The sequence below is a fragment of the Hyla sarda genome, chromosome 5, assembly GCF_029499605.1.
Source record: "Hyla sarda isolate aHylSar1 chromosome 5, aHylSar1.hap1, whole genome shotgun sequence".
In the NCBI taxonomy this organism is placed as follows: Eukaryota; Metazoa; Chordata; class Amphibia; order Anura; family Hylidae; genus Hyla; species Hyla sarda.
Window position 1 is genome coordinate 187,558,604 of NC_079193.1, and position 25,786 is coordinate 187,584,389.

At 41.4% G+C, this 25,786-nt stretch overlaps 1 protein-coding gene across 1 annotated transcript in view; it reads right to left on the reverse strand.

Annotated features, from left to right (window-relative positions):
• The window catches only part of GABBR2 (gamma-aminobutyric acid type B receptor subunit 2), a 659,326-nt gene extending 633,987 nt beyond the window's left edge, over positions 1-25,339 (reverse strand). The window contains exon 1 of the mRNA XM_056520917.1: positions 24,758-25,339. Coding sequence (XP_056376892.1) covers positions 24,758-25,141 — 384 coding nt within the window. The 5' untranslated portion in view covers positions 25,142-25,339. The remainder of the gene's footprint in view (positions 1-24,757) is intronic.
• Between the last annotated feature and the right edge of the window lie 447 nt (positions 25,340-25,786).

Sequence of the window (25,786 nt, forward strand, 5' to 3'; positions counted from 1 at the left end):
GGGGATATGATGTCTAAGCGCTGGAGTACCCCTTTAAAAGGAAAGGAAGCATGGGGGGGGGGGCTTTGAGGTTTTCATGAGCTGTAAGCCATAATCATCACAACTATGACAAATCATGGCTTGAACTATCTTGCTTTGCATGTAATGAGTCTCTCTCATATATTAGTTTCACCTTTTAAGTTGCATTACTGAAAGAAATTAACTTTGGATGATATTCAAATTTTTCGAGTTTCACCTGTATATAAAATCTGACCACCTTTCCTGTTGATGGAATATTGTTATACTTTTGTATAGTGTTCAAAGTCAGGCGTAAACAATTATAGAACATAATGTTGTGTCCCAGTATAAAGGAAAACTAAGCGTCATATCAAAGGGGGTCCCTGCGATCTTCTGCCCGGCGCCCAGCTTACTGCGTGAATGACGCTATGTTGATCACAGCACAAAGTGGTCAACAGGCTGGATATACAGCGTTTGTGTATCTCCGGCTCTCATATAGTAGTCGACACACTTCATTCATGCAGGGAGCTGGGGTGCCGGCAGGGGATCGCCAGGCAGGAGATTCTGCAGATTGGGGATACTTTTTTTATTTTTTTATTGGATAATTTAAAGTTTTTTAACCCCTTAAGGACTCAGCTCATTTTCACCTTAAGGACTCAAAACAATCTTCGTTTTTGCACTTTAGTTTTTTCCTCATCTTCTAAAATCCATAACGCGTTCAATTTTGCACTTACAGACCCATATAAGGGCTTCTTTTTTTGCGTCACCAATTGTACTTTGTAATGACATTATTTATTTTATAACATAATCTGCGGTGAAACAAAAAAAATTTATTTGTGGCGTGAAATAAAAAAAAAAGCCATTTTGCTAATTTTTAGAGCTTCCGTTCCTACGCAGTGCACGTTTTGTTGTAATTGACACATCTTTATTCTGTAGGTGAAACGGTTACAGGGATACCCAATTTATATAGGTTTTATTTATTTTACTACTTTATAAAAACTTATAAATACATGCACCAAAATTAGTATGTTTAAAATTGTCATCTTCTGACCCTATAACTTTTTTTTTTCCGCGTATGGGGCTATATAAGGGCTTATTTTTTGCGCCGTGGTCTGTAGTTTTTATCGATGGGAATTTTTGATCGCTTTTTATTAATATTTTTATGGTATATGGACTTTGGTATTTTTTTTTTACATGTACGCCATCGACTGTGCGGTTTAGCCAACCTTATATTTTAATAGTTCAGACATTTACGCACACGGCGGTATCACATATGATTTTCTTATTTTTTTATTTATAAAATAGGAATAGGGGGTGATTTCAACTTTTAAGGGGGGGGGGGCTTATTCCCATTTATTCTCTTATTTTTTTTTACCACTTTTTACTTTTTTTTTTTTTTTAGCCCTCTTAGGGGGCTATACCATGCAATCTTTTGATTGCACACACTGTTCAATGCTAAGCCATAGCATAGCATTGATCAGTGTTATTGGTGCTCTGTTGCTCCAGCCTGCTGTGCAGGCATGGAGCAGTAGATCGCCGATCGGACGACAAGGAGGCAGGTGAGGATCCTCCCACTATCCAGTAAGCTGATCGGGACATCGCAATTCTGTCGCGATAGTCCCGATCAGCTCCGCTGAGCTGCTGGGATAGTTTTACTTTCAGTTTAGACGTTGAAATCAACTTTGATCCCGGCGTCTAAAGGGTTAATGCTGGGCATCGGCCCGATTGGCGGTGCACGGCATTAGCTGTGGGTCCTGGCTGCCCGTAGCAACTGGGACCCACGGGGTTTAACCCGTTCTCCGCTAATGAAAACGGTTTAAACCCCAATAGCGGGATCAGGGCATACAGGTAAGCCCTGAATACTTAGGGACTAGGGAACAGGGGGCGTACCCATACACCCTGTGTCCTTAATTGGTTAAAGGGACACTTTCTTGAGATAGGGGTATTTTTTTTTATATATATTATTGGAATGCTATTTTTAACATTTTTGGTAGTATTTAAATTTTTTTACTTTAACAGTTCTATGCAATTAAAAATTAAATAATCAATCTTGTATTTAAAGGCCTTTGACATGGAGCTTATCAGCTGAACATGCCTATTATTACTGTTATTGCCATCATACTGTTAGTTTATGTTCACACTGCGGAATCTCCGCTCGCAGAATCCGCAAGCAGTGATTCTGTCAGGTGGCCGCCAATGAAAATATGCCACTGCGCCATCACCATTGAAGGCTATGCAGTACTTGCGGAATTCCGCGCAAAGAATGAACATGTTCTTTTGCTGAAATTCCGCAGTGTGAACGGGTCTTGTGGAAGACCCATTCACACTGATGATAATGTTCACAGGGCGGAATTCTACTCGCGGAATTCCGCAGTGTGAATATACCCTTATATACTGTGAGTCCCAAAATGTAACTGTAATCACTTATATGGTATACACATCCTGTGTACAGCTGATATCTACCGCCATATAGTCCTGTATATAATCACTTATACAGATCCTTTATAGTATACTGGTCTGTGTATAGTGGTTTTATTCAGTTTAGTATGGCGGTATTATCCAGTTATTGTGTGGTGGTATCTATTTACTCCTTGTATACCAGTATTATTGGTCATGGAAATTTACCTACGTTAAAGTGTTTCTTACATATATAAATTTTTGTTTATTGTGTGTGGGATTTGGGTGGAATAGGTATGTGGCAGAAGATTGACGAGCTGCAGAGCACTGTGAGCTGTCAGACATGTCTGTACATACTTTACATCACCGACTGCAGTGATTATTGCTATGACCATTTACCTATATCCCTTCCTATGAATGGATGATTGACAATAGGGAAAATTAGAGAGCACCAAATGTAGGCAATCACATCTGGGGTATAAAAGCTAATTGTCATTGGTTCACTAAAGTGACCGTGGGTCCTGGCTTGGTGGCAGCCCTCAACCCCTTAAATATTCGTCCTTGGTCGGCTCCCGCGATATATAACAGAATAAAGACTCGGCAACTTACCACTGCTGATCAACGTGTGGGCTTTAATCCATGAAGCAGATCATGGCACAGTCCTTGATGGGGAAGGGAGACGATGGAGGCAGAGGGTACAGGTGGAACAGAGCGTTTCCACCTGTATCTCCTGCCTCCATCGTCTCCCTTCCTCATCATGGACTGTGTCATGGTCTGCTTCATGGATTAAAGCCCACACGTTGATCAGCAGTGGTGATTCTATATTGTGGCTTTGCTATACTCAGAGCACCACCTGGCTGTTTAGTGGGATCCGGACTGCATGCCTCCAGCTTTACTTGGTTGTCGGATCTAGTGGGGATAGTAGTGCCGGATTGCTATCATACTTCTACATACTTCTGTTTTTTCCACTCCCTGTCTGTCTCTAGGTTGGGTGTGGTTCCGCAGCTCAGTTCCATTAAAGTGAATGCAGCCAAGTTGTAATACCACACCCAAATTGGAGACAGAAAGGGAGCGGTCTTTAAAAGAAAATAGGTCTGTTGTTCGATTCCTGAACAACCCCTTTAACTCTCTTAAATTCTTATGTTTTAAAAGTTTGCCTTTTTTTTTTTTATTAAATACATTTTTACTTCTCCTAATCTGTAGTTTAGGAAATCTTGCCACTTTCTCCTTGAAAACAGGGTAATATAGGTGATACTGGTCTTAAATACTTGTATATATATATATATCGATCCCCACAGGTTTATAGTGAACAAAGATGTCCTGGAAGATTTTAAGGAGAAAACACAGCTTTTCTAAGCCCCTGAACTCTATAGACCTATTCTTAAGCAAGCACAACTTTTTTTTAGAATGGCACAACAGGATGCAAAAATATTAAGCTGAGGTTTAATGGGGTACCATGAAGAGTATACATTTTGTATCTAACTCTAACAGGAATAACCAACCCTAAACATTTTCTACCAATCTTTCCTAAAACTTATTATAAATATGCATTCATATATAGATTACAAAAATGTGGTGATGGACTGATAAAAAAAAAAGGTATAGAAATGAGCCAATTTTTCTCATTTTAACCTTAACAACTTAAACTTTCACCTCTTTTAATCTATTGTTGACAAATAAAGATAGGTTTGGCTAGGAATTAACACTTTAATCATTAGCAAAGCATTTTTGGCTCAGATCAACATACTGTACATATTAATCTATACAGAGGAAGTGGGTTGAATGGCTTCCAGACACCACTGGCGCCACTTTTCTCTGGGGAGAACTATACATATGGACAAGAAAAGTCTAACCTGTCCAATTTATTTTTTTCCTTTGGGGACTGTCTGACAGACGCTATAGAAATAAACCTATCAACAAAACACTGTCTATGGCTGATTCAACTGTTCTAAGTGATGGTATTGTTAACCTTTCTACCCAGCCGTGTTCCAAATAAAACATACATGCTAAATTCTCTATATACATAACAGATGCAAAGAATTATAAGTAAGAGATAGATACACCATAACATTAAAACCACCAAGCCTAATATTAAGGCCCCCTTTGTACAGCAAAAACAGGCATGGGTCCTACCTAACACACTGCAAGATGAAATACTTCTACAACAAATGGTAGAGCCAACATCTTAATTTATATATTTTTACTCCTTAACCCCTTAAGGACTGAGCCCTTTTTTCAATTCTGACCACTGTCACTTTAAGCATTAATAACTCTGGGATGCTTTTACCGTTTATTCTTATTCTCAGATAGTTTTTCATGACATATTCTACTTGAACATAGTGGTAAATTTTCGTTGTTACTTGCATCCTTTCTTGGTGAAAAATCCCCAAATTTCATGAAAATGTGGAAAATTTAGCATTTTTCTAACTTTGAAACTCTCTGCTTGCAAGGAAAATGGATATTCCAAATAAATTACCGTATTTATCGGCGTATAACACGCACTTTTTAGGCTAAAATTTTTAGCCTAAAGTCTGTGTGTGTGTTATACGCCGATACACCCCCAGGAAAGGCAGGGGGAGAGAGGCCGTCGCTGCCTGCTTCTCTCCCCCTGCCTTTCCTGGGGTCTAGAGCGCTGCTGTCGGCCCTTCTCACCCTCCGTCGTGCGTCCCCGGCGTCGTTGCTATGCGCTGAACGGCGCGGCGCATGACGTCAGTGCGCCGCGCCGTGCATAGCAACGACGCTGGGGACGCACGACGGAGGCCTGCAGCAGCGCGGACCCGACTCAGGTAATTATGCCACCGGGGATGGGGGGAGGCAACGGGGCAGCGGCGCCGGCAATGGGTGCCGCTGCCCCTTCTCTCCCCCTGGCTGTCGGCGCCGCTTCTCTCCCCCTGGCTATCGGCGCCGGCACCGATAGTCAGGGGGACAGAACGGGCAGCGGCGCCGATAACCAGGGGGTGAAAAGGGCCGACAGCAGCGCTCTAGACCCCAGGAAAGGCAGGGGGAGAGAAGCGGGCAGCAACGGCCTCTCTCCCCCTGCCTTTCCTGGGGGTGTATCGGGGTATACACGCGCACACACGCACCCTCATTTTACCATGGATATTTGGGTAAAAAACTTTTTTTACCCAAATATCCTTGGTAAAATGAGGGTGCGTGTTCTAGGCCGGTGCGTGGTATACCCCGATAAATACGGTATATATTGATTCACATACACAATGGCCCTCATTTACTATTGCAAACCCAACCTGTTTTTTTGGTTCTGCGCCAGATTCTGTCGCATTGCGCCAGAAATTCTGTCTGCGCCAGATTTTGCACCAGAATTTGCGCCAGAATTGAAAAAACCCTGACTAACTCTCCATTTTGCTAAGAAAACCTGAAAAAGGGGCGTGACCACCAGGGAAATGGGTGTGGTCTCTGAAAAGGGGCGTGTTCCAGACATTTTCACAAAAACCCAACACATTTACTAAGGTTTCCACATAAAATGTGGTGGATTTGAGCTGAGGAAAACCCTACAGATCAGAGCATGTGTAAAAAAAGCAAAATGTAGGGAAAGTGGAAAATGTAGGGAAACCTTAGTAAATACCGTGGAAAATAAATTGTTTGGAATTAAAACCCACATAGAAACTTAAACACCACTCTTAGTAAATGATGGCCAATATGTCTACTTTATGTTGGCATCATAAAGTTGACATGTTTTTACTTTTGGAAGACATTAGAGGGCTTCAAAGTTCAGCAGCAATTTTTCACGAAAATTTCAAAATCACAATTTTTCAGGGACCAGTTCAGTTTGAAGTAGATTTAAGGGGCCTTCATATTAGAAATACCCCATAAATGACCCCATTATAGAAACTGCACCCCTCAAAGTATTAAAAATTACATTCAGAAAGTTTGTTAACCCTTTAGGTGTTTCACAGGAATAGCAGCAAAGTGAAGGAGAAAATTCTACACATGTTCTTGTAGACCCAGTTTTTGAATTTTTACAAGGGGTAAAAGGAGAGAAATCCCCCCAAAATTTGTAACCCCATTCCTCTTGAGTAAGGAAATACCTCATATGTGGATGTAAAGTGCTCCATGGGTGCACTAGAAGGGAAGAAGCAACAATGGTATTTTGGAGAGTGAATTTTGCTGAAATGGTTTTTGGGGGGCATGTCACATTTAGGAAGCTCTATGGTGCCAGAACAGCAAAAAAAAAAAAAAAAAAACACATGGCATACTATTTTGGAAACTACACCCCTCAAGGACCGTAAAAAGGAGTACAGTGAGCCTTAAAAGTCGGATGTGTAAATGAAAAAAAAAATGTTCACTAAAAGCTGGTTTTCCCCCAAATTTTACATTTTTACAAGTGGTAATGGGAGAAAATGCCCCCTCAAATTTGTAACCCTATTTCTTCTGAGTATGTAAATACCCCATGTGTGGATGTCAAGTGCTCTGCTGCCGCAATACAATACTCAGAAGAGAAGGAGCGCCATTGGGCTTTTGAAGAGAGAATTTGTTTGGAATGGAAGTCGGGGGCCATGAGCATTTACAAAGCCCCCCGTGATGCCAGAACAGTGGACCCCTCCCACATGTGACCCCATTTTGGAAACTGCACCCCTCACAGAATTTAATAAGGGGTGCAGTAAGCATTTACACCCCACTGGCGTTTGACAGATCTTAAATTTTTCATTTTCACGGACCACTGTTCCAAAAATCTGTCAGACATCTGTGGGGCGTAAATGCTCACTGCACCCCTTATTACATTCTGTGAGGGTTGTAGTTTCGAATATGGGGTCACAAGTGGGGGGGTCCATTGTTCTGGCACTATGAAGGATTGTAAACACACATGGCCTTCAATTCGGGACACATTTTCTCTCCAAAAGCCCAATGGCCCTCCTTCTCCTTCTCTGTAGTTCGCCGCAGAGAACTTTACATCCACATATGTTCTTACTCGGAAGAAATGGGGTTGCATTTTTGGGGGCCTTTTTTTCCCTATTTTCCCTTGTGAAAATGAAAAATTTTGGGTAACACCAGCATTTTAGCAAAAAAAATTTTTTTTTTTCATTTTCCCATCCAACTTTAGCGAAAATTCGTCAAACATCTGTGGGGTGTTAATGTCAGAACCACTGTAAAATCAGCCACCCCTGTGCAAATCACCAATTTAGGCCTCAAATGTATATAGTGTACTCTCACTCCTGAGCCTTGTTGTGCGTCCGCAGAGCATTTTACACCCACATATGGGGTATTTCCGTACTCAGGGGAAATTGCGTTACAAGTTTTGGGGGACTTTTTTTTCCTTTTATCTCTTGTTAAAATAAAACGTATGGGGCAGCACCAGCATGTTAGTATACATTTTTTTTATTTTTTTACACTCACAGGCTGGTGTAGACCACAACTTTTCCTTTTCATAAGAGGTAAAAGGAGAAAAAGCCCCCCAAAACTTGTAACTCAATTGCTCCCGAGTACGGAAATACCCCATGTGTGGCACTAAACTGTTTCCTTGAAATACGACAGGACTCCGAAGTGAGAGAGCGCCATGCGCATTAGGGGACTAAATTAGGGATTGCATAGGGGAGGACATAATGGTATCCTATGTCAGTGATTCCCAAACAGGGTGCCTCCAGCTGTTGCTAAACTCCCAGCATGCCTAGATAGTCAGTAGCTGTCCGGAAATGCTGGGAGTTGTAGTTTTGCAACAGCTGGAGGCTCCATTTTGGAAACACTGCCGTACTATACGTTTTTCATTTTTATTGGGGGTAGACAGTGTAAGAGGGTGTATATGTAGTGTTTTACCCTTTATGTTGTGTTAGACTAGTGTAGTGTAGTGTTTTAGGGTACATTCACACATGCAGGGGTTTACGGTGAGTTTCCCGCTAGGAGTTTGAGCTGTGGAGGAAAATTTGCCGCAGTTCAAACTTGAAGCAGGAAACTCACTGTAAAACCGCCCGTGTGAATGTACCCTCCAGCTGTTGCAAAATTACAACTCCCAGCATGCACTGACAGACCGTGGATGCTGAAAGTTGTACTTTTGCAATGGCTTCAGTAAGGTTCTGTTATCTCTTGCCGAATGGCACGCTGGGAGATGTAGTTACACAACAGCTGGAGGTACGCAACCACAACTCGCAGCATGGCGAGACAGCCATTTGCTATTCGTGCATGCTGGGAGTTGTAGTTTTGCATGATTTAGAGGACCACGGTTTAGAAACCACCGCACAGTGATCTCCAAACTGTGGGCCCTCCAGATGTTGCAAAACTACAAATCCCAACATGCCCAGACAGCAAACTGCTGTGTGGGCATGCTGGGAGTTGTAGTTTTGCAAGATCTAGGGAGCCACAGTTTATAGACCACTGCACAGTGATCTCCAAACTGTAGCTCTCGAGCTGTTGCAAAACTACAAATCCCAGCATGCCCAGACAGCAAACTGCTGTGTGGGCATACTGGGAGTTGTAGCTTTGCTACATCTGGAGGGCTACAGTTTAGAGACCACTGTATAGTGGTCTCCAAACTGTAGCGCTACAGATGTTGCTGGGCAGCAACTTACCAGCTTCTGTATGATCGCCGCACCAGGAAGTCGCACATCTTCGCCGCCGCCACCGATCGCCGCCCACTGCTGGTAAATGACCTCCGGCATCAGTCACCGCTGGTTCCCCAGTTCTGCTGCCCCTGATCTGCTATTGGTCGGTCGCTTCTAACCTACCAATAGCAGGGATAGGAGGGGTGGCACCCCTGCCACCTCACTCCTATTCCTTCAGGGGGATCGTGAGTGTCTTGGACAGCCCCGATCCCCCTTATTTTCCGGGTCACCGGAGAACTGTATGAGCCGGAATCGCCGCAGATCGCCAGTCTGAATTGACCAGCGATTTGTCGCGATCACCAACATGGGGGGGTCTCAGGACCCCCCTTGGCGATGTGCCAGGATGCCTGCTGAATGATTTCAGCAGGTATCCTGGTCCGGTCCCCGACCGGCTAGCGGCGGGGACCAAAATTCCCACGGGCATACCTGTACGTCCTCAGTCCTTAAGGACTCTGAAACAGGGGCGTACGGGTATACCCTTCGTCCTTAAAATAGCCAAAATGTTTTTTTTTTTTATAAAAGTTTGTTTTTGTAGAATAATTGTAAGCACCCAACATTTTGCTATAAAATGTAGTACAAGACCAGCAAAAATTATTGGGGGAGTGAAATTGTGAAAAAAAAAAATTTGGCAACTTTTGCAGGGTTTTGCATCATTCACTGCGCAGTAAAACTGACATGTTCAATGTTTTTGGCACATTATGTGAAATAAATAAGTGCATACGTAGTCTAACAGTTAAAAAACTTTTTTTCAATGCAGATCACACCACTAGCATTTCTAATATGGAGTGGCCATGTCAACAATGAATTTCAGGGTTTCCCTTTCTGTGAGCAACTGGCTTTAAAGAGGTACTCCGGTGAAAACCTTTTTTCTTTTAAATCAACTGGTGGCAGAAAGTTAAACATATTTGTAAATTACTTCTATTGAAAAATCTTAATCCTTCCAGTACTTATTAACTGCTGAATGCTACAGAGGAAATCCCTTTCTTTTTGGAACACTGATGACATCACGAGCACAGTGCTCTCTCTGTCCATTTTAGCAACCATGCATAGCAGATGTATGCTAAGGGCAGCATGGTGGCTCAGTGGTTATCACCACTGCCTTGCAGAGCTGGGGACTTGGGTTCAAATCCCACTAAGGGCAACAATAAATAAAGCATTATTATTATTATAATAATGTCAGCAGAGAGAACTGTGCTCGTGATTGCATCAGAGAGCATTCCAAAAAGAAAATAATTTCCTCTGTAGTATTCAGCAGCTAATAAGTACAGGAAGGATTAAGATTTTTTAATAGAAGTAATTTACAAATATGTTTAACTTTCTGCCACCAGTTGATTTAAAAGAAAAAAGTTTTCACCGGAGTACCCCTTTAACTTCTCTTATGGATCTGGCTGATGCCGATCCTGCAGCATCTAATTCAGTCAATACCAATGTTGCCCACAGAAATGGCAACCCTTTTTTCTGTCTCTTACAGTCTGGGACAGAAGGGATGGATGCATTTCAAAATGCTGTAGAAAGGGATCTTGTTGCTTTGGTTGATAGCCTGTATAACAGTAATTTGCATGTGCACAATTTGTCCAGTAAAGAAAAGGTTGCATTGAGAGAACTCATGTCCTATAAGGACATTGAGGGACATTTATCAATGTTTGCTTATGTATTCTTTTTTTAGTAATTTTTTCCTTCCTTTTTTTTTGCTTATGTGTGACTTATTTATCAACTGGTTTCAGCCTGTTGATCATTTTCTTTCACGTAAGCAATTTTTCCTTTTTTACTTTGGTAGTAGCTTTTTCTGCTCCATGTTTGAGCTGGAGTAAATGTAGTCAGTTGTTGCGACTTTTTTATGCGCAGTTGCGACTGTCCCAGTTAATTAATACCTGACTACCCGTAGTCCATTTTAAAATGATTACTACGTAGTTAATTTTTGGAAAACTTGCTTTTCTCGCTTTCCAGTCAAAATGTCGCACGGAAAATCGCGTAGTCGCAGTTGCAACAATTTTGCGACAATTATAGTAAAGAAAACCTGACTAAACCCGTTGATAAATGTCCATAATTGTGATTAAAATGTCCTATAAGGGCAGAACTGTTACTGTTATGGACAAATTGGTGTACATGCAACAAATTAATGTGACGTTATCTGATACACAGGTGTACTCCAAGTTGGATGCGGATCCCACAAATAAATTCAAAACAGATCTAGACAAATTACTGTTGGAAGGTGTTACATTGGGCATTATTACCGACAGAGACAGGGATTACCTGTGTGTACAAGAACCTGTGATACCCATCATGGCATGTATGCATTGCCCAAAACTTATAAAATGATTTCCCATCCACCCATGTGCCCCATCATGTCCAGTTGCGGTTCCCTTTTGGAATGCCTTTCCATTTGGGTAGACCAGATTTTGCAGCTTCTTGTTCAGAGGGTAACTGGATATCTCAGGGACTCGAGAGATGCTCTCAGGGTGTTCGAGGCAACAGTGTGGAAACCAGGTTTTGCTGGCTCACTTGCGATGTCACCTCGCTTTACACCAGCATTCCCTGGTCTGTTGCCTTGAACGCCCTTGATTATCATCTCCGGACCTATAGTCATTACACGCCAGATCTTCAGGATTATATCAAAACTTGTGTATGGTTTCTTATGACAAGAAACTATTACATATTTGACAATACTTTTTTCTATCCAAAAGAGTGGGGTGTCGATGGGTGCTAGACACACACCATCCCTGGCGAATCTCACTATGTCTTTTTGGGAATCACAATATATTTTCTCACACAGTGAGAATGGCCATTACATAGATGATCTCCTCCTCATTTGGATGGGGGATGTGTCAGCCAAACCACTGTATGTGAGTTACATATATAATAATCATTTCAATCTCAGTTTCATGTTTCATTCTGATCTGTCTGTGATGGCTTTTCTTGATTTAGAACCTAAAGGTGTTACTAATTGTGTCATTTCGGTGGACACTTACCAAAAACCCATGGCAGGGAACACAATCTTACAGGCAAGCAATAATCATCCCTCACACACAACCCGTTCCATCCCAGTTGGAGAATTTAATTGTATCAGGATAAATTGCAGTGATTCATCTGTCTATGAGACTCAAATACATGAAGCTTCATGCAGACTCATAGACAGAGGCTACTGGTCCCATGCATTGACCCAGGCCAAGAAGATCGTGGATAAAAAGAAATGGAGTGATTTGATCACTCCCAAGCCTAAAACCACAAAAAAACCTTCACACCTAAACCTGTAGTGACCATCACATACTCACCTCAGGTCAGTTACTGTGTACCTGTTCCTTGCTACCTTACCTAACCTGCACCTGTTACCTGCCTTGACTTACTGCCATCTTGCCACGTCCTGCTAGTCTCCTTCTGTGCCAAGCCACCCCCCCAGCCACGAGTCGTGCCAGGGATAGAGACCTGGGTGCCGCCTGGCGCAGCAAGACCATCCCGCTTTGTGGCGGGCTTTGGTGAAAACCAGCGGTACCTTAGACTCCGCTCCCTGGCACGGCTCACGCCATTATCCACACAGGCCCAGAGAATCCACCACCTGCCGTGACCATAACAATATGTGTTTTTTATTTTTTATTTTAAAAACACAAGATCAATGTATTGTTATAATAAGATTTGTAAACAATGGTGCAGAAGATATATATTATATTTAATTATCTTAGGTTGTATCATACATGAATCAATATAATTCACTCACTTTAGGTAATGTAGTTGGCATATCACCAGGCACTCAAAAAAGCTAAAATAACACCTATTATAATATCACAAGGCACTCAAAAAACTAAGATAACACATATTATATCACCAGGCACTAAAAAAACTAAGATAACACATATTTTATCACCAGGCACTCAAAAACAAAGATAACACATATTATAACATCACCAGGCACTAAAAAAAACTAAGATAACACATACTATAACATCACCAGGCACTAAAAAAAAACAAAGATAACACATACTATAACATCACCAGGAACTCAAAAACAAAGATAACACATATTATAACATCACCAGGCACTAAAAAAACAAAGATAACACATACTATAACATCACCAGGCACTAAAAAACAAAGAAAACACGTATTATAACATCACCATGCACTAAAAACTAAGATAACACATACTATAACATCACCAGGAACTCAAAAACAAAGATAACACATATTATAACATCACCAGGCACTAAAAAACTAAGATAACACATACTATAACATCACCAGGCACTGAAAAACAAAGAAAACACGTATTATAACATCACCAGGCACTAAAAAACAAAGAAAACACTTATTATAACATCACCAGGCATTAACAAACAAAGATAACACATATTAAAACATCACCAGGCACTAAAAAAACAATAAAACATATTATAACATCTTCAGGCACTCACTAAAAAAACAAAGATAACACATATTATAACATCACCAGTGTCAGGATCCGGGCAAGCGGCTGGTGAGGACACTGGAAGTGGATCCTCTGAACCAGAGAGATGATGGCGTGGGCCGTACCAGGGGAATGGAGTCTAAGGGGTTACTGGTATTCACCAAAGCCCGCCGCAAAGCGGGATGGACTTGCTGCGGCAGGTAACCCCCAGGTCGTTCCTCCCAGTAGCGACTCAACCTCTCTGGCGGCTGAGATGGTGCGGTACAAAAGGACAAGGCAAGGCAAGGTCAGACGTAGCAGAAAGGTCAGGGCAGGCAGCAAGGTTCGTAGTCAGGGGCAACAGCAGAGATTCTGGAAACACAGGCAAGGACACACTGGAACACTTTCACTAGGCACTAGGCAACAAGATCCGGCAGGGACAGGAAGGGAAAGTGCTGTTTTATAGGGGAAACAGTGATTAGACTAGATTGGGCCAGGCACCAATTAGTGGTGCACTGGCCCTTTAAATTTCAGAGAGTCGGCGCGCTCGCGCCCTAGAGAGCGGGGCCGCGCGCGCCGGGCAGGGACAGAGGAAGGACGGAGCGGGTGAGAAGGGACATGGGATGCGATCCGTGAACGGGCACGTCCCGTCCCACGGATCGCATCCCCTCCAGTGACAGGGTAGCAGCGCTCTCGGTCAGCAGCGCCGACCGGAGCGCTGCAAGCAGAGTAACGCCGCGAGCGCTCCTGGGAAGCAGCGGGACCCGGAGCGCTCGGCGTTACAACCAGGCACTAAAAAAAAATAACACATATTATAATCACTTGTGCGCAATGAAAAACTCCTGCTCCTCCATGTAAGAAAGGTTGACAAAATATATATGCAAATATTCTCATAAGGGCTGCCGCATCACATGATAAAACACATTTTTTTAAGAACATAACTGCTTTTTAGTATGCGCCCGCCTCAACTGCAATATGCAACCCTATTTGATTATTTTCTCTATAAGCAGCCACACCCATATCTTCCCTCAAAGGGACACGTTAAGAAGGGGGAAGACGCCCTGTCTGGTACTGAGAATAGACTTGTCACTTGTCTTTACCCAATATAGAAGAATAGAAGAAACATCTTCAACCATGAGGGGAAAATATGACCTATTATGTTGTGCATGCTTTCCTGTTTCAACAATAAGACCACAAAGAGGTGCTACATGTGGTTCAAGCAAAGATTTTAACTATTTAAAGAAACCTTTAGCTTTAATAGTTTCCAATTCATGTTGGGTTAGGTTTACATTGCCACTGTGCTCCGTCCTGTTCTGGGTCTGCTCAGCTCATTTTTTTTTGCCAAACAATCCCATACAGGGTCAGAGCACAATTGCATCTACCGAGTCTCCATCAGGTCCTGACGAATCCCATTGACTTGGATGGGGTCCATCGGGATACGGTAGTTTATCGGTGAAAAAAAATAGTGCATGAACTATTCTTTTCTCTGCTAAACTCCCGTTCTTACAACAGACTTGCTGGTGGAGCTTCCTTTAGTGGAGCCCGACGGTAATGGGATCCTTGCAAAATTATCCATAAGGTGATGTTCACTGAGTTTTGTAATGGCTTACCTTACAGGGGTTGTTCAAGATTAGAAAAACCCAGTTGCTTTGTTCCTAAAACAGGGCCAGGCCTGTTTATAATTTGTGTGCAGTATTGCAGCTTACCTCTACACAGTTCATTGCCATATACCACGGCAGACTGGTTTTTGATTAATTATTTTTTTTTTATATTTCACAAACCCTATAAATGTCCCAGATTTACCAATACTGTAAAGCTGAGCTTTCACAACACTAGATAGAGAATGCATGCAACTAGTTGGTTTAGTAAGACGTTAGGGAGTGTAACTTTAAATAGCCAAACAAATAATGGTGTATGCTAATGACTGTACATGTATTCCACATTTGCTAAATAGGATTAGGGTCAGATGACCTGAACCAGTGAATTTTCCAAAAACTATAAATATCCAATGTCTTCAAATCTCCAGGAGAGTTAATAGAACCATATCTAAAAAAAAAAAAGGCCCATATAAGGGCTATCCTATTCATCACATTTAAATAATTAGCCTACATCGGGTGTTATGGCAACGTGTAAGAAACTAGGCAGCTAGGTTTATTTAGCCCCCCAAAAATTAAGAAATACGAGATTAGGGTGCATTCACACCACGATTTTGCAACACAGTTTCCGTATCAGGTTTTTGATAAAAAACAGATTCCTCAAAACCTGACTAAACTGTATCAAAACGTGTGTACAAATTTCAACCCGTATACAGTTAAAAAACGTATACAGTTTGAAAGATGATGTCCGGATGCAAGTTTCACTTGTTTGATTGAAATTCCAAGAAAAAAAACTGTGCAAAGTCAAAAAACGTATGGTGAAAAACGGATGGAACCGTATGCACATACGGTTCTGTACGGTTCCCATTGACTCCCATGTTTTAAAAAAACGTATACGGTTTTGTACAGTTTTTCACCCGGACCAAAAACCGTGGTAGACTACGGTTTTGGGTATGGGAAAAAAAACTGACAAAACTTTACAGGATGCAAAACGGACACAACCTGATACATATTTTGGCATACGGTTTTCAATGGAGAGTCAATGCATATGGTTTTCAATAAGGTTCCGTACGGTTTTCACATTGAAAACGTATACAGGAACTGTATTGCAAAAATGTGGTGTGAATGCACCCTTATGGACGGGAAAAGATCAAGGAAAAATTTCACCTGAGTTAGGAAAATGTGGGAGAAATAGTAGTTATAAATAGGGAAGGGGTGGCTTTTATATTTGGAAGCTACAGCGTACAGAAACTTTTCCTATTTTCCTCCTGAACGCCAATGTTACATTGTACATTTAGATACAGTACAGCACATTTATGTTGCCCTTTTACAGTCCTGTGGATTTATGCTGAGCGCACTGCAGAGTGTTCTCAGTCTGAAATTAATAGGGTTTAGTGTGCAAAATCTGATATGTGGAAATGCCATCAAATGCAATAATGCAGGATTTTAAATGGTGTCAAATGACCAGTAAGTCAATCTGCAGTACCATCAGTGATCCTAAGAAGCTAGCCATTACAAAAAAAAAAAAAGCCTAGCGATAGGCTAATAAAAAATAGGATGTGAGTGATACAGTACTGATATCTAGAGACTACACAGCATGTGCTTTGTAACAATGCACCAATACTGCAACAGAGGTACCGCGTACAGTTTTGTGTTTTTCTTTGTTTTTGTTATATATGCTGTATAGTGGGGAATTATATACTAGAGAAGTGTTTCCCAACAAGCGTGCCTCCAGCTGTTGCAAAACTACAGCTCTCAGCATGCCCGGACAGCCTTTGGCTGTCCGGGCATGCTGGGAGCTGTAGTTTTGCAATAGGTTGAGGCACACTGACTGGGAACACTGACCTAGAGCATGCTGCATTAAATAGACAACAGGGTTTAAAAAATATATATAAAACAGTTTTGCAAAAAAAACAACTTTATTTTAATTCTTGCATTGACTACTTGCTTTAGCAATAGTACCATACAGTACTGTCTGAAAAAAGCGTAACACTGTGTGTAAATGCAACCTAATCTAGAGTCTATTGAAATGTCCACTATATTAGTATAGAAAAATGCAATAATGCATCTGGGGCCAGACCTGAATTCATATATATATATATATATATATATATATATATATATATATATATATTACATAATAAACTATAGTCAGCAATTCTGTAAATGTTTCATTTAAATACAGGATACAAATGGCTTAAATAGAAAAAAAAAGGAAAAAAAAAAAGAAAACATTGCTACGTGACATTCGTGTGTATACACAGTGTAGTGGTATCAGTGTAAGGGTAGGGTCACATGTGCCGTATTTGTGGCATATTTGATGCTGCATATTTTTCTACCCATTGATGGCAATGGGTACCAAAATACGCAGCTGATTTTGGTACCAATTGACTTCAATGGTAGGAAAATACGCAGTAACAAATACGTAGAAAAATAAGGCACATGTGACCCTACACTAAAGGTAAGTTGTTGCAAGATACGGTGATGTATACAGTTGCCGAATCAGCCTGATAATAAGCAGAGGTGTCCTACTGGCATTGGCCTACCGGCCATGATTTCATGAGTTATCGGTTGTCTACTTATCACTATGATATTCTTCAATGACCAACTGGTTGGGGTCCTACTGCTGTGACCACCGCTGAACACTAGAACTAAGTGAAAGCAGCACCAGAAAAGTTCTGTGCCACATTGTCTACTCGTACTCCAACTCCATGGCCACTGTCACTGACTAACCTAACTCAAGTTGAAGCTTTGTCTTTGATTTAAGGGGTTATCCAGGAATAGAAAAACAGTGCTACTTTCCTTCAAAAACTGCTCCTGTCTGTCTCCAGGTTGGGTGCGGTTTTGCAGTTCAGTTCCATTGAAGTGAATGGAGCAAAGTTGTAAAATCACACCCAACCTGGAGACAGACGTGGAACTGTTTTTGAAAGAAATGATCTGTGTTTTTCTGTTCCTGGATGACCCCTTTAACATTGACTCATATAGGTAGCACATGAAAAAAATATAATGTTCTTACTACAGTATACAAAATAAAACCTCATGTGGTTGACTGAAGACCTTAAGAAGCTGCTATTGGTGGACCATGGTCCTTGACATTCTTATAATATATAGTAGATTGCAGGGGTGAAGTCCTGGGAAAAAAAGTTCAGGAAGTCACCAAAGTTCAGGAAGTTCGATCCATTCAAGGGCTGGTCCTGCTAATGGGAACAGTGTTCCTGCTGTGGAAAAAGTCTAGGAACTCAGTTCCCACATGTTGCTGCAGGACTTGAGCCCTGGTATATTGAGCAAAGAGAGTTCATAAATGCTATTAAATATTTTATGCACAAAATCTTTGCAGTCGCCATCAATGGGCTGTTTAGACCAGACTGGTTCTGTAACACAATAGTATATCTAAATAACATAGAAACTGAGGGTAATACATGGCTTCCAAGTTGTAACGGTTATTAATGTGTTAAATTGTTAAAGGGGTAGTCCAGTGGTGAAAAACTTATCCCCTATCCTAAGGATAGGGGATAAGTTTGAGATCGCGGGGGGTCCGACCGCTGGGGCCCCCTGCGATCTCTCTGTACGGGGCCCCGGCTCTCCGCCGAGATAGCGGGTGTCGACCCCCGCACGAAGCGGCGGCCGACACGCCCCCTCAATACATCTCTATGGCAGAGCCGGAGATTGCCGAAGGCAGCGCTTCGGCTCTGCCATAGAGTTGTATTGAGGGGGCGTGTCGGCCGCCGCCTCGTGCGGAGGTCGACACGCCCCCTTCCCGCCGGCTGTCGGGGCTCCATACAGGAGATCTCGGGGGGCCCCAACGGTCGGACCCCCCGCGATCTGCAACTTATCCCCTATCCTTAGGATAGGGGATAAGTTGCTCACCACTGAATCACCACTGGACTACTCCTTTAATGAGTTATCAGACCTACAACATGTTCACACACAGTAATATTGGCCATGTTTTTGACTGTAAAACATCTGTAATTCTGTGTTGCTGTTGTTTTTTGTTATAAATCTGTAGAAAATCAGCCGAATATTATGTTCTATTGTTCTTAATGAAAAATCGACAATTAGTTAAAAAAAAAAAAAAAGGTAAAACAACAGACATAATTTCAACGGCTGTGAAATACAATGTTCTCTATTTTTGTCCGATTTTGTGTGAAAAAATTTCCAAAATACACAAATCCGCTGGGTTCACACACAGTATTTAAGTCAGTACTTTATTCAGTATTTTGGTCCGTAGTAACCAAACCCAGGAGTGGAACTGGCACCAAAAGAAACTATACTATATGGAGAGATTTGCATCTTTTCCGTGTTATGGACCCACTCCTGGTCTTACCTAAAACTTGGGACCAAAATACTACATGTGAACCCAGCCTAAAAATCAAATATGAACATTAAAAAAACATAAATCTTAATAGGACAGATGTTGTTACAGCTGTTTTCGCATATAAAAGTGATTTTTTTTTTACACGTCTGAAAATAATGGCCAAAAAATGGTGTATGAACATAGCTTATCAAGTGCTCTTAGCTTACTATGTTCACTATAAAAGATATTAGGACTATCAATGGTGTTAAACCTGCTAACTGTTGATTTTCAGATATTCCATGTAATACAGAGGATAAAAACACAAACAAATTAGAAAAAGATAAATAAAAATAACAAAAAGGTAAATCTACATATATATATATATATATATATATATATATATATATATATATTATAAAGATGCCAGAGTTTGGCACTATGGGAGAATTTTATGCAACTTTTTCTCCCCACTTTTCGAGGCTTGCACTTTCTCCCTAATGCAAGTTTCAGTTTCATGAAAATGATTATATTGTTACACGATATATAAAGAATTTGCACATTTTTTCATTGCACTTTTTTTGTTATGTGAATTTTACGCCTTTCATTGACTGAAGTGGAGTTGTGCAAATATGTTGCAACTTTTTAAAGGTCCCCTTCAATAAAAGTGTCCATAAAGCCTCAGCACTTAAACCATTTCCCCTTTTTTAGGCCCAAAACTAAAAATGGTGAGCATGGTAGAAAGTCATAGAAAATGGCAAAATTATCTGAGAAAATAGTGCAACGTGCACCTGCAAATGGATGCAAAATGCATAGTAAATTCCCCCTATATGCATCAAAACGATGCGGCCACACATTTATTATTATGTTTGCCCCATACTCAGCACTTTTTACAGACTACTGTGGGTAAGGATTGGTTATGGTAAAGCTGGTACCTACAGGTGGTAAATTATAAGCCAAGCTAGAACTGGTGTAAAAACCTATAAACACTTATACAAACTCTTAAAGATAGACACTCTTTTGGTGCATTGTTCTGCATGCTCCAAATGTGTTACAAACCACGTACGAAAATAATAAATTCATGCACAAACTTAGCATTCTATCGGATATTTAGGGTAACGATAGACAGTTTGTGCCAATGGTGAAGCTTCATTAAAATACTCTTCTATAGTGTAGTACTAAATAAGCTCAGCCTACTACATACACCATAAACTTGCTCATCCTTCTTTACTCATTATTTCTCTTATCATCTTTTACAAACATGAAGAATCTCATAGTTATCTATGATCAGCGACATCATGAATTGACGGAGGTTGCGTTATACAACTGATCTTATTGGAGATCTTAAAGATACACAACTGTCACACTTTACACATTACTGCTACTATATGTCGCTACTTGGAGCATCAGGCTATATATCACAACTGCTGTTTTGGCTTTACAAGAAATATATACATATCAGTTTGTAGCTATCAGGCTATAATGTTCCCTTTATATGCCCAGATTTAGGGAAGTGTAAATAATTAATAAAGATACAGTATCCTAGCATTTATTATTAGCCAGATATTGAACTAAAGCTAAATACTAATGGAAGGCTATTGATCAACCAGCAGAATATAATATAACATAACAAAGGTCATATGAAAAACATACATTTCTTCCTAGAAACGAATTTGCTTGTAGGCTTGTACTGCATAAAATGTTGTAAAATATATATGAGTAGGTTAATATAAACTAGTAATCTATGCGGCTTTGTAAAATACAACATTTTTGGTGGAAAGAATAATACTCCAAAAAGAAAGTCTGCCAGCATAGAAATAAACCTCCAATAAAACTGCACTGTCGCCATGTGCTCCAAGGGTACTGCCATACAGCAGTGGGAATAATAGCCTGAACTGAATCTGTACATAGTACCTGGAGTTATATTACAGATATAATAGCTGGTGCTAAAAATAAAAACTAAATTGGGCACGCGTAAAAAGATAATCAATGTAAAGCTAAATGAAGAATGGAATAGGATTGCATAACCAACAGCTCAATAGCCAATTCTCAGCTAAAGCATAACTAATGTCAATGACATAATAGTAAATACATTTACTATAATATAGGTGCTGGTAGGTTTGTATCATAGCTTTCAAATATAAGTCACATATTGCATTTATATTTTAGAGCTAAATAATTAATAGGAAAATACATTTGAAAAGTTGATAAGACAATATTGATTGTAATAAGCAGCTGCCAGGGAGACTGTAATGAGATTGATCCTAGATATAAGCTGCTACAATACTGTTTGCTTTCAGGACATCCCAGCTGTTAGAAGGCCTCTGCAAATCCTTCCATTAGATGGGAGAAACCACGTGATGGAGAGCGACCATGGAATAAATGGGGTTTCTTGCATTAACTAAAGCATCAGAGAGGAAAAGAAATCTATCTACTACATCTTTCTATCTACAAAAAAAAAAAAAACTGAAGATGGCAGCACTCCAAAATTGAATTCAGTAAGGCCAAGCTGGTACGTTGTCCATATGGGTGCAACATTTCAGCTCACACAGAGCCTTTTTCAAGTGTGAACAAGACTGCCTATGTGCTTAAACCTTGAACACAAATGGGTGAATTAAGTACCAACTTTGCCTTAGTGAAATCATTTTTGGAGTGCTGCCATCTTCTGTTTTCTATTGGATTAAAGAAGACATGGAGTCAGTATCCTAAGGCTTGTTCCCTTGCTGCCTATTTATAAATAGATATGGTGCTGCTTTCTTATTGCTATCCATCTATCGATCATCTATAATCTCTCTATCATCTATCAATCTATTTATCTGTCTCATGTCTATCTATCTATCTATCTATCTATCATCTGTCTATCATCCATCTATCTCATGTCTATCTATCATCTACCCACCTACGCTATCTATCTATCTATCTATCTATCATCTACCTATAATCTATCAATCTATCATCTGTCTATCTATGTATCTCATGTCTATCTATCTATCTCATGTATTCCTACGGTATCTATCTATCGCATGTCTATCTATCTATCTCATGTCTATCTATCTATCTCATGTATACCTACAGTATCTATCTATCGCATGTCTATCCATCTATCTCATGTCTATCCATCTATCTCATGTATACCTACGGTATCTATCTATCTCATGTCTATCTATCTATCTATCTCATGTATACCTACGGTATCTATCTATCTCATGTCTATCTATCTATCTCATGTATACCTACGGTATCTATCTATCTCATGTCTATCTATCTATCTATCTCATGTATACCTACGGTATCTATCTATCTCATGTCTATCTATCTATCTCATGTATACCTACGGTATCTATCTATCTCATGTCTATCTATCTATCTCATGTATACCTACGGTATCTATCTATCTCATGTCTATCTATCTATCTCATGTATACCTACGGTATCTATCTATCTCATGTCTATCTATCTATCTCATGTATACCTACGGTATCTATCTATCTCTGTACCTACCTACTTATCAATCACCTATTTGTATATAAAGGGTAAACAAATCAGCCTCCTATGTTCAATGATCAGGTGCAGCCCTCAGGGCATTGACCTTTCGGCCCTGGGATACAAAAAAATAGAAAATAGGTAGCACTCCAGGGTACTAAAAGGAGCTAGTGTTTTTTTTTTTCACTATATGTGATCTGTGACATTGTAGCCCAAACTTATTAAGCCCCTTGCATACCTTTCTATAGATACCCTTGAACAGGGTTAAAGGTCTTATTTTACATCTTCTGCATCTCTCTATATCTATCATTTACATCTTAGGGAACACACGGAGAATACAATTTTATAATCATGTACAGATGCTGCCATAAAAAGGATGTGAGAAGCTTCCCAATTCTGCTTCCCATCAGAACAGAGCTGAGAACCAAATATGTCTTGGCTTCCATTGATAAGCCTGAAAACATGGTGACACATTCCAGCTGATTGTTCTTCAGCACATGCCCTTGCTATGCTCGAAATACCTGATGGGTAAAGCATAAAATGAAAATGCAGCCAGGTAAGTACATGGTAGGTCAGGGTTTAGGCTTTCATTAAATGTCGGAATACTACGGTAACACAGCAGTGGAAGTAAATTGCTGGTAAAATGATGTACTCTGGATATGACTGAACCCTCATTCGCTCTTCTCCATTAATTCTCCAGGACACAGATCAGCTCCAAATCATGAACCTGCCTTTACATGTCATATAGATAAGGGAATACTTCAACATTCTCTTCTCTACTAATTCTTCAGGATGGGAATTATAAGGAATGTTGCTGTCAATATGAATGATATATTGGGATGGAGAATATAAAACATATAAGTAGAAGACATTGCCTATAACCAGCAATTATTGATATATAGAAGTAACTACAGTATACAATTGGTTTTTCTTCTTAAAAAGAAAAATAAATCACTCAAAAAACAACAAGTCATCGGAGTCACTCGGGTGTAGGTGTATTCCAGCATAAAACAATCTGAAGAGTTTGCCTTAGAAAGGGTATCAAGCTCCTTGACAAGAAATGACTGCCATCTTCAGGCACTTGCTCAATCAACAGGGTCATCCCAAAACGCTCAATAGAATCATGACAAGAATCTATTAAAGGTAGGGAAAGCCAATACCATCCCTCAAACAAGAATATCTATCTGTCTATCTATCTATCTTTCTGCATTTTAATAGCATAGATCAGAATACATGGTAGAAAAGGAATTTACTATATATATATATATATATATATATATATATATATATGTATTTCTACTGTCATTCCTTCCTTGCAGCAATAATACAGGTGTGATGTAATAAGGGATGATCGCCCAGGTTCCCACACTTTGACTTTTACCCCCTTGAAGGATATGTCCAGTCTCATTTTGTGCCCAGAAAAGAAGCATAGCCCAGCTTGGAGTATCCATTGTGAATGATTGGGCTGTATTAGCATGGCTTAGCTTCAGCAATGCTTATTAGTATTCACCAGCTATGTACACCTAGAAGGAGTCTTTCCCTTCCATGCAGTATTCACACTGCAATGGTCAATCCAACCCATTCCCCTTCTTTCCCCTGAGCCCCTGAATGCTGATCCACAGTCTTCTAATCTGATCTACCATGTAATTGCTGGAAACTGCTTTTGCCTAAAGCTTGAAATAAGAGACATTTTAATGCATCTGTTGCTCAGTCAGCTGAACTTAATCTATATGAAGGAATGGAGGTATATGGATAGGGGATATTACTCGACCATGGAAGGGTGCTTGGTGCCTATGAGGAAGGTACAATGGGCTATCAGGCAGCATCCAGGGGTCTGAGCCCCCAGGAAAGGTAAGCATGCACCTATGCAGCATTACACTGCTTGTCTGCATCCTCTTCATCATCACACTGACTCCCACTCAAGGAATGGTGCCTATGTTATGGTGAAATCAGGCACTGCACAATACACTCATCTATAGCAGCTGTGCCAAGGTAAATACCTCTGCAGCCCCATGGCCAGGGCATGCTGGATAGGGGCAGATAGAGAAGCAGGAGTGATCCTTACCGCCGTGTCATACAGCTTGAGGTCCAGGACGTAGGGATGCAGCAGGGATTCATTGCGGATCTGATCAATAGCCAGAAGCACAGCTGGCAGGATGCCTCTGCCGATATTTCCCTTTGCCACCGTCTCGCTGAGGGGCATCAAGCCCATGATAGATAGGGAAGTGCCATTGACCGGCTGTTCGATGGTCGTCCCGCTTGATCCACGCACCAGCCCGGGTCCCAATCCCAATCCCAGCACCAGCAGCAGGCATTGCGGAGGCAGCACTGGCATCTGTAGAGCGGGTCTGGCGGAGCCTCCAGCGGGCACAGTGGTGGCAGCTCCTGCGGGTTCAGCACCACGGAGAGCTCCAGCTGATCTTCGCTGCCTCCTCGGGGACGGAGCCATTCCGGTGTGTGACTGCAGGGGAGACGGAGCAGGTCCGCCCTCTCACTCACCAAGGCTCCCCAAGCATAGGCGGGCCCGGGAGAGAGGGCTGACAGCGCACACACCGCACACCCCCCTATGGCAGCGCGACCATTCCCCTCTCCTGCAGGACATGTGCATGGGCAGACGACATAGCAGGCTCCCTTCCCAGACACCTCGCTCTCTCTTCCCTATTTGTTTTCCTTCGAGGATCAGGGTCTCCCCCCCTCCCCTCTACACACACCCCTGACAATCCTACTGTCAATGGCGCCTCCTCCCAATTGTAGCACCGCCACCACCAGTGCAGGCACCACAAGCAGAGCAGACGCGGCTGCGGCAATGGATCCGGCTCCCGGGGACGGATCTAGTGACGGATGTTGTGACGGATCCCGGAGGCGTCTGCCGGGGACAAGGAATGCCTGAACTGTGCAGCGGAGAAGCCTTGTGCCCGGGTCTCCGCTCTCTGGATCGCTGTGCCCAGCACCGGGCTGCCAGGCTAGGGACGGCTGTCACGTACAGGGAGCGGGGAGGGGGAGCAGCCACCGCTGGATACACGTCTATTGCTGAGGATTCTCCCCCGCCTGCCTGCACGGGGAAAGTTCTCTTAAGACATTGTTCCATAGGATC